The sequence below is a fragment of the Diabrotica virgifera genome, chromosome 5 (assembly GCF_917563875.1).
Source record: "Diabrotica virgifera virgifera chromosome 5, PGI_DIABVI_V3a".
Taxonomy (NCBI): Eukaryota; Metazoa; Arthropoda; class Insecta; order Coleoptera; family Chrysomelidae; genus Diabrotica; species Diabrotica virgifera.
In genome coordinates this window covers 251362532-251375372 of record NC_065447.1, presented here as the reverse complement: position 1 = coordinate 251375372, position 12841 = coordinate 251362532, and the positions used below count along the sequence as shown (strand labels likewise).

Genomic DNA, 12841 nt, shown 5'->3' with positions numbered 1-12841 from the left:
CAAACGAGGAAGTGGCTCAAGCGCTTCAAAAAATAAAGAAAGGAAAACCAGTCGGACCAGATGATATTCCTGGGGAAGTATGGAGAGCATTGGGAGAGACAGGAACAAGGTGGCTAGCAGGTCTATTTAATAGAATTATGGAAGTTGGACAAATGCCAGACGAATGGAGAAGCAGTATATTAGTACTTGTCTACAAAAAAAGGGGAGACAATGCACAAACTACAGGGCTATAGAACTACTTAGCCACACCATGAAAATATGGGAGAGAGTAATTGACAGACGGATACGTGAAGAAACCGATATATCCGATAATCAATTTGGCTTTATGCAGGGCAGATCAACAACAGATGCAATTTTCATTGTAAGGGAACTGATGGAAAAATACAGGAATAAAGAGACCAACGCTCATATGGTATTCATTGATCTTGAGAAAGCATATGATAGAGTTCCTCGAGAGATTCTGTGGTGGGCACTCAATAAGAAAGGAGTTCCTGGCGAATATGTAAAGATTGTGAGAGATATGTATGAGGAAGTAACGACTAGTGTTAGAACAGGTGTGGGAGAGACTGATAAATTTCAGGTGAAAGTAGGATTGCACCAAGGCTCGGTGCTTAGTCCTTATTTATTCTCATTAGTTTTGGACCAGATAACGGCGAAACTACAGGGTAGTATTCCATGGCGCCTAATGTATGCTGACGATGTAGTGTTAATAGGAAATAGTGAAAGAGACTTAAAACAAAAACTGGAACAGTGGAGACAAGCTCTGGAGGAAAAAGGTTTAAAACTTAGTAGGACAAAAACAGAGTATTTGGAATGTTCATTTAAAGATGGAGTTACTACAAATAAAATGGTATCTTTGGATGGTGGAATGATTGTGAAAAGCAATAGTTTTAAGTAACTAGGATCGGTATTACAGAGTAATGGAGAAATAGATGGAGATGCATTCAGTAGAATTAGGGCTGGATGGATGAAGTGGAAAGAAGCGAGTGGTGTGTTGTGTGACAGAAAAATTCCAATGAAGCTGAAGGGAAAATTCTACAAGACAGCCATAAGACCGGCTATGATGCACGGAACTGAATGTTGGGCAGTGAAAAAGAAAGAGGAACAACGAATGCATGTGGCGGAAATGAAAATGCTTAGATGGATGAGTGTAGTGACAAAGAAGGATAAAATTAGAAATGAGTATATTAGGGGAAGTCTAGGTGTGGCACCAATTGATGCCAAAATGAGAGAGCATAGGTTAAGATGGTTTGCTCATGTTCAACGTCGAGACGTTAATCACCCAATACGAAGAATAGCTGAAGTGCAGATTCCTGGAAGGAGTAGGAGAGGAAGACCAAAGAAGACCTGGGGGAGACGATAAGGCAGGACATGTTGGTAAAGGGGATTAACATTGATATGACCCAAGATAAAATTGTGTGGAGAAATGCAATTAGGGAAGCTGACCCCGCATAGGGATAAGGCAAAGAGAATGATGACTAAGAAATAAAAATGCAAGTTAAGAAACCAGAACTGCTAATTCACCTATAATAAAAGGACAGCGTCAGCATGCTTCACCTCGGCGTCACCGAGCTTATAAATAGACTTTTGAATTGTATAGCGGCACTCTTATTTTGCATTTTACTGTAGTAAGTAGTCCCTTGTCAATAAAGTCCTTTTTTTAAAAACATCGTTCTTGGACTTAGAAACTTCACTTGCATATCAATGAGTGCGAAATTAAGAATATACAGAACGGTTATTAGGCCTATAGTAACTTATGCATCAGAGAGATGGACATTAAACAAAAAGCAACAAGAAATAGTGCAGATATAGGAACGAAAATATTTGGAGGAAAAATGGAGAACAGCGTTTGGATCAAAAGGACAAATGAAGGTCTGAGGGAGTTGAAGATGGGGAACTCAGCATACTAGGAGTAATAAGAAGTAAACTAGCGAAAATGCTACTGTCGAATACAGTAGGAGGACGTCAGAAAAGAAGTCGACCTGAACAAGGTGGAAAATGGATGTAAAAGATGATCTAAAAAGCTATATTTTGGAGGATGAAAGTAATCGACAAGAAGGGATGAAGGAGAACGGTCAATCAAGCCATAGGCCTACTAAGCTCGACGTACTCACTAATTATTATTATTTTTTATTTACCAATTTTTTTGTTTTTGTGGGGTTGTGTTATTTCAATTTTTATTATGAACTAAAATAATGAAGCGAGATATGAAACAAACGATGTATTAATTACAAGGTTCTGTAACTAAATTAAAACATCTTATTACACTTTTGTCACGAAGAGAAACACATCAAATCATTCAAGTCCAACTAAAACAGAACCTAGTTCCTCTAGCGGAAAGAAATGAATTAGCACTGTACAGCTCACGAAATTGCAGGCCACTTATTTCGAGCATCGTTTTCAGACTCTGAATGCAGTTATATTTTTCTACTTTTTTTAAACGAGTTCTTAAATTCAGTTCATCTAAAACTCATCTTAGAATACTTACCGCGAAAAGTCATAGAATTGCAGTGTTTCTCTTAGATAATCGTTTTTATTTGTTTAGTGTTGTATTAATGTACCTACATTAGATTAAACAACATATTATTAGATCGATATTAAAAAGTAATCATCAAAAATGTCTTCACTGAGCCCTCTGAGTATGAGTACGTTGCTTGGAGCTCATAGTAATGTGTTAAAACAGGCTATGCCTTATACACCACCTCCAAAAATGGTTCGAAAGCATTATAGTGATCATGATTCTCATAGTGACCATCAAGAAGAGTAAGTACTATTTCTATAGATAGTATTATTTGTATTTGTCCTATTTTTTAAATTTCTAAGGAGATCTCCAATCTGTAAGTATGTCCAAATTATGTTATTAACATATGAGAGACAAACATTCACTACAATAAAGTTATCAGTTATAAGAAAGAAAATTGAAAAGTAACAAAAATATCTATTCTTTTGATATCAAATATTTTCGCATTGGTTTTTACATCAATATTTTCTAATTCTGTAAACATTTCTGGCAGATAATGTTACACAACCTTTTGTGAACATTAACATTTTTTTATGAAAAATGTTAATGTTCACAAAAGTTTAATGTTTAATGTTAAGTTTAATAGGTGTATCTACTCTGGTAAATATGGTGCTGATCACGAATCTGTGCTTAAATAGTACCTATTCTTTCCAGCACGTCAGGTTTTCAGGAAAAGGTGTGTGATGCATTGTATATTAGTAAGACAAAACTCTTAGTCAGTTTTGAGAAACAGAAACAGGCTAAAAAGTGCACATGAAATTTTTCATTGAAACTGCCAAATACTGGGAAAATATTTATTGAAACTAGGTATAGACACAAAACTATAGATATAGGAACGTAGGTGCAAAATTTCGGACTAATGCTTTTTAAACACATTCACTTTTTTCGAATCCTGAGAAAACCAATAAATATTTTTGAAAAATTTAAACGCAAAATGAAATATTAAGTACATTACTACTGAGAGCAGAAAGTCCCTTAGAATAAATAAAAAGTTTCTTTTTTTGGAGATATTTAAAATTAAAAATCACGCTAAATTTTCTCTTTTCTTCACCCTTGTAACATTAAAATAAACATTACTAAAATTTTTAGAGACTTTTGGCCCTCGGTAAAAATGTAATCTTTCATTCTGAGTTTAAATTTTTCAAAAATACGTATTCGTTTTCTCAGGATTCGAAAAAAAAATAATGCATTTAAAAAGCATTGGCCCGGAATTTTGCGCTTAGGCTCTTTTCAAAATAGTTGTTCATAAAATAAAAATGCAGTATAATCTGCGTTATACAATCGTTTTTTTTAATAAAATAGTTTAGTGGAGTCACTGAAGGTGGATATGAGCTATTACCTCCGATTTCGTTGAACCTCCATCGATTTGCATGAAAATTGGTGAGTGGTTAGAGGATATCTCAAGGAACAAAGGTGACATGGTGCCAACTTGCGCTTTTACCCTGGGGGTGGATGCCACCCCTTCTCGAGGGTGAAAATTATTTTATTAAAAATCACCCCATAATTCGATGGAGGGACAAATTTTAAGCAAAATTTGTTATATAAAATTATTAAAATAAAACAAAACTTTTTGACTTACTAATGAAGTAAAAACCTCACATGTAGGTAGGTGGTATATAATTTATTAAAAAATTTTTTCTAAAAATGATCCAAGATGGATAAAATCACAAACGTTTTCGGACCAATCAGTCCATCATCAGGTGGTAGAAACCTAAAATAAGCAAACCACTGTATTAAAAAAGCCAAGATGAAATTTGACTGTCTGAAAGTTAGGAAAATTACAACATGTGGTTACTTACTTCAGATCCAAAGTAGTTGGAACTAGCTACATATTTAGGTCAAAAGACCTTAATGTAATAATAATTATGCCATTTAGGCTACAAAAATGTCGACAATAAGTCGATGTCACAAGAAATTAAATTGCAACGGTATTACAAAGTGGTCTTCATCTTGGCCTCAAACTGACAGACTAAAATATGACATTGAACGGATATTGACAAGACCTTCAAGGGCATTTTATATGTTTGTAGTTATATTGTATTTTAGAAATGCAAAAAATATAAAAAATATTTTTACTTAACTGAATGAATTTAATTAGATATTAAATAAATGAGTAAGAATAAACAATTTAAATTAATAGTCACATGAAATTATTTATGAAAATTTCATGGCGGTGAAAGCGAAAATTTTGCCAACAGGTAATGACGTCACTTGGTAAAAAGAAGAACAAAAAGAAAAAAGAAAAATAAACTGAAGAAAAATAAAAATAAAATAAAAAGAAAATTATTAGATAATAATTATAAGGTAAAAGAATTAGTGAATAAATCTGGAATTTGGCTATAATGAAATGTAATATAGTTGATAGTCATAATGTAACAGTATAACTGGTTGTCTAATTTAAAGTAGATGTAATAGGGCGAATAAAAACTTTTTGAGTTATTTAAGATCAAAGATTTTAATTTTTTTGAGAAAAATGCATGTTTTTAACCAATTTTTCATCAATAACTCAAAAAGTGTAAGTTTTACAAACAAGTTATTCTTATCAAAATTGAAGTTAATAAAAAATGAAATAAACTCCTTACTAGAAAAACCTTTTAATGTTAACTAAAAGTGAGTTATAGGTAATTGAATGTGTATTTTATTCGGCGAGTAAAAAACTCTAAGGATTCAAGCTGAAATAACGGGAAATTGACGCATTTAATAACATAAACTTATTAAGCATTTGCCAAAGTACTTAAAAATATCTATTAAATAAGCCCCCGAACATGTTGATAGCGTTAAAATTTATGCTCCAAAATTTTTTCAAAATTTATCTTTTAAAAATTTTTCCAAAAAATATTGTTATCATTTTTTTAATAACTCCGTTCGTGTTTACGATATCAGATTCATCTAAAACTGTTTGAAAGTAAATTCCAAGTACTATCTAAACACGTTAAACTTAATCTTTTAAACCCCTTAGTTTTTTAAAAATAAAAGGTTAAATGACCTCGGTTGCATGGTTCCCACAGCAAAATTTAAGATTTAAACGTTTCTATCTCGGTTATTTTTTACCCTATAGAAATAGTAAAACAGGTAAAATATTTGGCATAGAAAAAACTAAAATTTAGTTATATATAATTTTGTACATATATTGAGTAGTTTTGGAGTTATTATCAAAAGAATATGAGAATTACAATAATTTTAAAAATCATGATTTTTTTAACTTATATCTTTTTTTCAAAAATATGCATTCTAAACCAGTCAAAATTTTCGAAAACATTACTTATGCTAATATAAAGAAGTTCTTGTAAGTATTGCTATAAATTTTAATTTTTGTGGTAATGTATGTTTTATTTTTCCCTTTTTCCTAAAAAATTCGAAACGGTTCTTTTATTTTCATTATAACTTGCTTAATTTTGACGCTATTACCTTGTTCTGAAACTCATATGATAGGTATTCCGAAGTACTTTGACAAATGTTTAGCAGGAATATTTTACACATGGCATCGTTTTCCCGTTATTTAAGCTTAAATACGTGGATTTGAGTACTCGTCGAAAAAAATACTCATTCAATTATCAATAACTCACTTTGAACTAACATTAGTTTAGTTCTTTGGAGAGGAATGTATTTAATTTTTTATTACCTTAAATTTCGGTAATAATAACTTTTTTGTAAAAGCTTATAGTTTTTGATTTATATGTGAAAAACCAATTTAAAACATGCATTTTTTTACGAAAAAATAAAATCTTTGGTCTTTAATAACTCAAAAAGTGTTGATTTATTTTAATAACTTTATATAACAAATTTTGCTTATAATTTGTCCCTCTATCGACTTATGGTATTATTTTTAATAAAATAATTTTCACCCTCGAGAAGGGGTGGCATCCACCCTTAGGGTAAAAGCGCAAGTTGGCATCATGTCACCTTTGTTCCTTGAGGTATCCTCTAATTACTCACCAATTTTCATGAAAATCGATGGAGGTTCATCGAAATCGGAGGTGAAAACCTTCAGTGACTGCACTAGTTCTCTTTTTATGTGAAAACTGCGTTTTGTAATTTTCTTTTTGTGGATTTTTGTGAGCGAGTCCATCTTCCAGGTTCAGCAGTAATTAGCCATCATTCTAATATCGCATCTTCCTTGGTAACGTCTCTCCATCTTCTTTATGTCTTGATATAACCTCTCTCCCTGTTCCTCGCTAACAGCTTCACGATTTTTGAGAAAATAGTCAACGTGGAAATTCAGAAAACAAAGTTTGACGCTCATATTGCATCCAGTTTTTTATATTTTTCGATAAGTTGTCTACAATTTCTTTGTAGTTTTGAGACTTACTGTTTCCAAGGAAACCGTCAATGACTCTGACGAGAGATTCGAATTTGAGGACCTGTAAAAATTAATTCTTTAGCTTTAGCTTCAGACAGTACAGGAATTTGTACTGTCCGAATTTGGTGGTGTATTGTTATATATTCAGAATAATTATGAATTTTCTTATGTTAAGTCATTTGTCTTACATGGTAATTACTGGTGTAGATTTATAAGGATAAATTTAATTTCTACCACTTGGATTGTTGGATGTCTTTACCACTCGCCGTCAAGTTCAGATGCGAAATTTTTGGAAGATTTTGAAGAAATATGCGATAGTGTATTGTCTAGGAATAATAAGTGTGTATTAGTAGGTGATTTTAATCTTGATTTTCTTAGTGATAGTTTTTATACTATAAAGTTTAAAAATCTAGTTTCAATATATGGCTTAAATCAGCTTGTAACAAAACCAACTCGCATTACCGAAACCAGTACAACATTAGTCGACTTTGTTTTAACAAACCAAAATAATATTTCAGTAAATGTGCATGATTGTCCAAAAGTAACTGACCATTCTATTATTTCTCTCAATTTATTTAATACAACAGCTACTGACAGTATCATAAAAAAATATAGAAATATAAATGAAAACAATTTAAACACTATTAAAACTAACTTAATGATGGTTAATTGGAACTTAAATACAACAAATATTGACACTATTTTTCATGAAATTATAACTAATTGCGAAAAAGAAATTAATAATACTGCGCCTATTCAATCGTGTAAATATAAATCAAATATACCATGGTTTGATAATGAGGTGTTTAATCAAATTAGAATTCGTGATAAAACATATAAGGAGTTCAAAAATTGCCGGGAAAATGAGAAATAAAATAAATGGTCATTGTTTAAAACTCATAGAAACCATGTCGTTAATTTATTAAAAGCTAAAAAAGATAAGTATTATCTGGAGAAAATTGATAGGTTTAAAAATGATCCAAACAAAATGTGGAAAACATTAAAAAATTTAATTAATGTTAAAAACTTTGATATTCCTAGCTGTATATGTTTTGATATAGATGCGGAGCATAATGTATTAAGAGAACGTTTGGAGATTGCAGAAAATTTTAACAAATATTTTGTCAGGAGTATAACAAATATTGTCGAAAATATTGATTCAATAAATTTCTGGACCAATACCAATAATAATTTATATTTAAATTTGAGTGAATTTAAACCACTATCAATGTTAGACTTACGTAAAATAGTTTATAGTATGGACAACAAGTTCTCCATACATGAAATATTAAATTCAAGGATGGTGAGGGAAATTTTTGAATCGATTGGTCACGTTATACTGAATTTTATAAACACTTCTCTAATGACAGGTAGAATTCCTACACTTTTGAAAGTGAGTACAATTGTTCCTATTCAGAAGATTTTGAATACAAATAAAGCTAGTGAATTTAGGCCCATTAACACATTACCCCCAATTGAAAAAATATTAGAGATAGCAGTTTATGACCAACTACTAGAACACGTAGGAAAAAATTCAATTTTAATAAATAATCAGTCCGGTTTTCGACAGAAACATTCATGTGAGTCAGCTTTACAATTGACTCTCTGTAAACTTAAAAACGATATTGATAAAAACCGATACATAGTAGGTGTTTTTCTTGATTTTAAAAGAGCCTTTGAAACCATTGATCGCCAAATACTCCTAACAAAACTACAAAATTATGGGTTTGTAGGTAAAGTACACAAATGGCTAAGTGATTATCTTAGTGATAGGAAGCAGATAGTACGTTTTGATGGGGCATTATCCTCTGAACATTATATCAATGTTGGGGTACCACAAGGCAGCGTATTGGGGCCTCTCTTATTTATATTGTATCTAAATGACATAGACCTATATGTAGAAAGTGAATTTATTAATCTTTTTGCGGATGATACTTTTGTAGCTTGTAGTGATACTAACCTTGAAGTAGCGATTCAAAAAATGAATAATACATTAGAAAAAATGGCTAAATACTTGGCATCAAATAAATTAAAATTAAATATTTCCAAAACTAAAGCAATAATCTTTACAACAAAATACAAATATAGCCAATTAAATACGGATAACATTCTGCTACAAGTAAAAAATGAAAAGATTGATATTGTAAGATGTGTTAAATATTTGGGGTTTCAAATTGACAGTTGTTTGAATTTTGATCATCATTTTTATTATATTGTCCGTAAAATAACGAAAAAACTATATTTTTTTAGCCGAATATCACAAAATATATCGACTCAAGCTAAAATTACAGTTTTTAATTCAATTATTCAGCCACATTTTGAGTACTGCGCAACTATATTGTATATGTTTAATTTAAATAAACTCAATCAACTACAAAAACTACAAAATCGTGGCATGAGAATTATATTGAAAACAAATCGACTTACACCTGTATCATATATGCTACAGGCTTTAAGTTGGTTCACAATTGAAGAGAAACTGTATTATTATACAATGATTTTGGTTTATAAAATACTTAATAATGTAGCTCCAGATTACTTTAAGCAGTTTATAGTGTACAATAAAAATGTGCATGATTATTCTACAAGGAATATGGGGAATATTTACATAGCAAAAACAAATTATATAATGACGATGAATTCATTAGTATTCAGGGGTTTTAATGAGTTTAACGCTCTACCAGGTGAATTAAAAAATACAATGTCACTAAAATCTTTTAAAACCAAACTTAAGCTGTATATTAGAAACAAGTGATGTAATACTTTATTATGTTAATTTTATGGGTGGGTATTGTATGGTATTATATGTTGTAAATTTATTTAAAGTTTGTTTAATTTCATTTGATGTTGCTTAGTTATATTTGATTTTTGTAAATGATTTGTAATATCTATTCTCTACATTTATTGTATATTAGGGTAACCTATTTAAATGAATAAATATCTATCTATCTATCTATCTATTTTCCTGCACAGCTATTTAAAACAGTCACCTTGTTTAGTTAAAGCTTTGACAAGCTGCTTTATCAATCCTAAAAAAGAGATAGACTTTTGTCTCCCAGGATTGCCATCCAATTTGTCTTTGACATGTGAATTCTTACTTAACTGACTAGATTTACTAATGTCCTGAGATCTTGTAAATTTTCTGCAAGAAAGGCTGAATCGTCAGCTTATCTGATATTGTTGATTATTCTCCTCCTAGTCTTACTCCGTCTTGTCTGTCATCCACATCCAAAGCCTCCCTAAAAATTTCTTCAGAGTATAGATTAAAAAGACTTAGCGACAAAACTCAACCCTGTCGTACTCCACGTCTGATGAATAGTTTTTCAATACAACTAACTTCAATTTGGATAGAGGCTACTTGATTGCAATAAAAGTATTTTTTTTAATTCTACTTTATTTAAGCAACCTATATCGTAGTGTATCGTGATATAGTCTGTCGAATGCCTTGTCTAAGTTGATGAAACAAACAAACGCTCTTTCGGAAGTCTCAACTTTTTTGTAAGAGAACGAACATACAAAATAGTGCATCTCTAGTGCCTAGACCATTTATAAATCCAAATTGCTTATTACCCATTTACTTCTGCATTCGCACAGAAGGAATACTCGGTTTTGTATAATTCTTAAAAGTATCTGAACCAAAATAATTAGTCTAAAATCGTTGCATTTGGTGGACCTGCTTTTCTTTGGTAATGTTATAAACAGTGACTCCCACCAATCATCTGGTATTTTTCCTTCGTTGTAAATTTTGTTAAAGAAAGTAGTTAAGTCAATAATATTATCTCCAAAAGTTTAAGTAGCTCAGCACGGATTTGATCTGGTCCAGGTGCTATATTATTTTTGAATTGCTGTGTTTAGGTTTTACCTATCTTGAGCAATTTGAAACCAGCTGTAACAGTAATAGTGTTTAGTAATAATTATCCTGTTTTTATAGCTTGATACGTTTTTTTCTTTTTAGGCATCACTATAGCAAGAAAAAGAAAAGCCGCAGCATAGCCATGACGGCTCTAACCCTTCTAGCATTCCTCTTCTTTCTCCACATTCTACAACAATGTCTCCACGATCAAGTAGAAACTACCACCGTAGCCCCTACCACTATAGTGATGCAAGCCAATATTCAAACTGCGAAAGAAGGTGCTCACAATTTAGCAAAGGATTCAGGTCATAGCTATAACAGAGATAGTATGAAAGAATCACAAATTAGAGCGGCTAGTGATGAAATAGAAGTTACAACATCATATAGTAGCGAAGAAAGGAAGATGTTGCAAGAATCGTCCAAGGAGGGTGGTAGTTTTTATCAATATGATAAGGTTCATGTTCCGGTGAAGATGAAAATGGTGGAGAGACCTCATAAAATTAAAAGGTTGTAACTCGTCAAGTGCTCAATAATTTTTGAAATTGTATAAATAAATGTAATTTATTGAAGGAAAAAATATACAGTGCGCTTGAATAAGTGTTATCCCCCTTATAAACTTGTTTATTTTTAGTAGGTATATAAGGAAAATGCTCGGACAGGTCGATTTTTAAAATAATCATAGTATATTATAGCATAAATGTTTCGAACATTACGCGATCCCTCTTCAGGTAACAGGCATAACTTTGATTTTTTTAAATAGGAAAGTACATCATGTGATACCTGCTACCTCATTTAAAAACTTGTGAAATACTGATTACAAAAATCTATAATACTTTAATCCTTTTTAAGAGCGTAGGTGCCAGATTTCGGCCGAATTATTTTTAAATGCTTTTATTTTTTTCGAATACTGAGAAAACTAATAAGTATTTTTGAAAAATGTAAACGCAGTATAAAATATTACAGTATTATTAAGGGTCGAAAGTCCCTGAGAACTTCTATAATGTATATTTTAATAAGTCACGAGTGAAAAAAAGAGAAAATTTAGTTTGATTTTTAATTTCAAATATATGTATCATTCAAAAGAAACTTTTTGTTTATTCTAAGGGACTTTCAGCCCTCCGTAATAATGTAATCTTTCATTCTGCATTTAAATTTTTCAAAAATCAGTTTTCTCAGGATTCGAAAAAAATAAATGCATTTAAAAATAATTCGACCGAAATTTTGCTCCTACGCTATCAAATAAGCTTAAAGTGTTATACATTTTTGTAATCAGTATTTTAAAAGCTTTTAAATTAGGTGTCACATGATGTACTTTCGCATTTAAAAAAATCAAAGTTATGCTTGTCACCTGAAGAGAATTTGCGTAAAGTTCGAAACATTGATGCTATAATATACTATAATTATTTTAACCCGGCACCTGCCACGTGGGGTGCTACCAGCACCCCATAACACATTTTTATCAAATATTTGGTATTTCAAGTTTGGTAACCGAGCTGTGCGTCATAGTAGCTTTGTATAATATTATATAGCATATATATGTTAGTGTTTGAAGTGGTTATTTAGTGTCATTCTGAACTTATAGCTCTAAAGTCGAATTGGGGTGTCATCATCTGGCACTTTAAGTTTTATTTTTTTTGTATCTTTTTATAAACAGGTCAAATTTACATTTTTTATTGAAATAACTGATTTAAATTATTAATATAGACTCTATACTCACTAAATCTTATTTTTTTTTTAAATATTTTACTTGACTTCATTTATTGTGGCTTGGTACTTGCTAATTTGCTTATAGCATCTTTTTCATTTTATTTTTTAACTTTTATAACATATTAGTGGCTAATAAGTTAATAAAACATGTTTTTTGTATTCTTGTGTTACTCCACGCATTAGTTTGTTTTTTAAACAAGTAGATCACACAAAATTTTTAAGGGGTGCTGTGAGCACCCCACGTGGCAGTTGGCGCCTTGCAAAGCCACGTGGCAGGTGCCGGGTTAAAAATCGACCTATCCTAGCGTTTTGCTTATGTGCTAAAAATAAATAAGTTAATAAGGGGGGTAGCACTTATTCCAGCGCACTCTATATGCCAATTTATTAAATATATTTATAACTTACCTACATATTTGTATTATTTATTTTTCATTATCTTTGTGTGATATATTCGGCCAAC

The 12841-nt window shown here is 31.1% G+C and overlaps 1 protein-coding gene across 1 annotated transcript in view; it reads left to right on the top strand.

Annotated features, from left to right (window-relative positions):
• Nucleotides 1–12383, top strand: part of LOC126884839 (uncharacterized) — a 166762-nt gene extending 154379 nt beyond the window's left edge. Inside the window, exon 3 of the mRNA XM_050651120.1 lies at nt 10777–12383. Coding sequence (XP_050507077.1) covers nt 10777–11188 — 412 coding nt within the window. The 3' untranslated portion in view covers nt 11189–12383. The remainder of the gene's footprint in view (nt 1–10776) is intronic.
• The last annotated feature ends 458 nt before the right edge of the window (nt 12384–12841 follow it).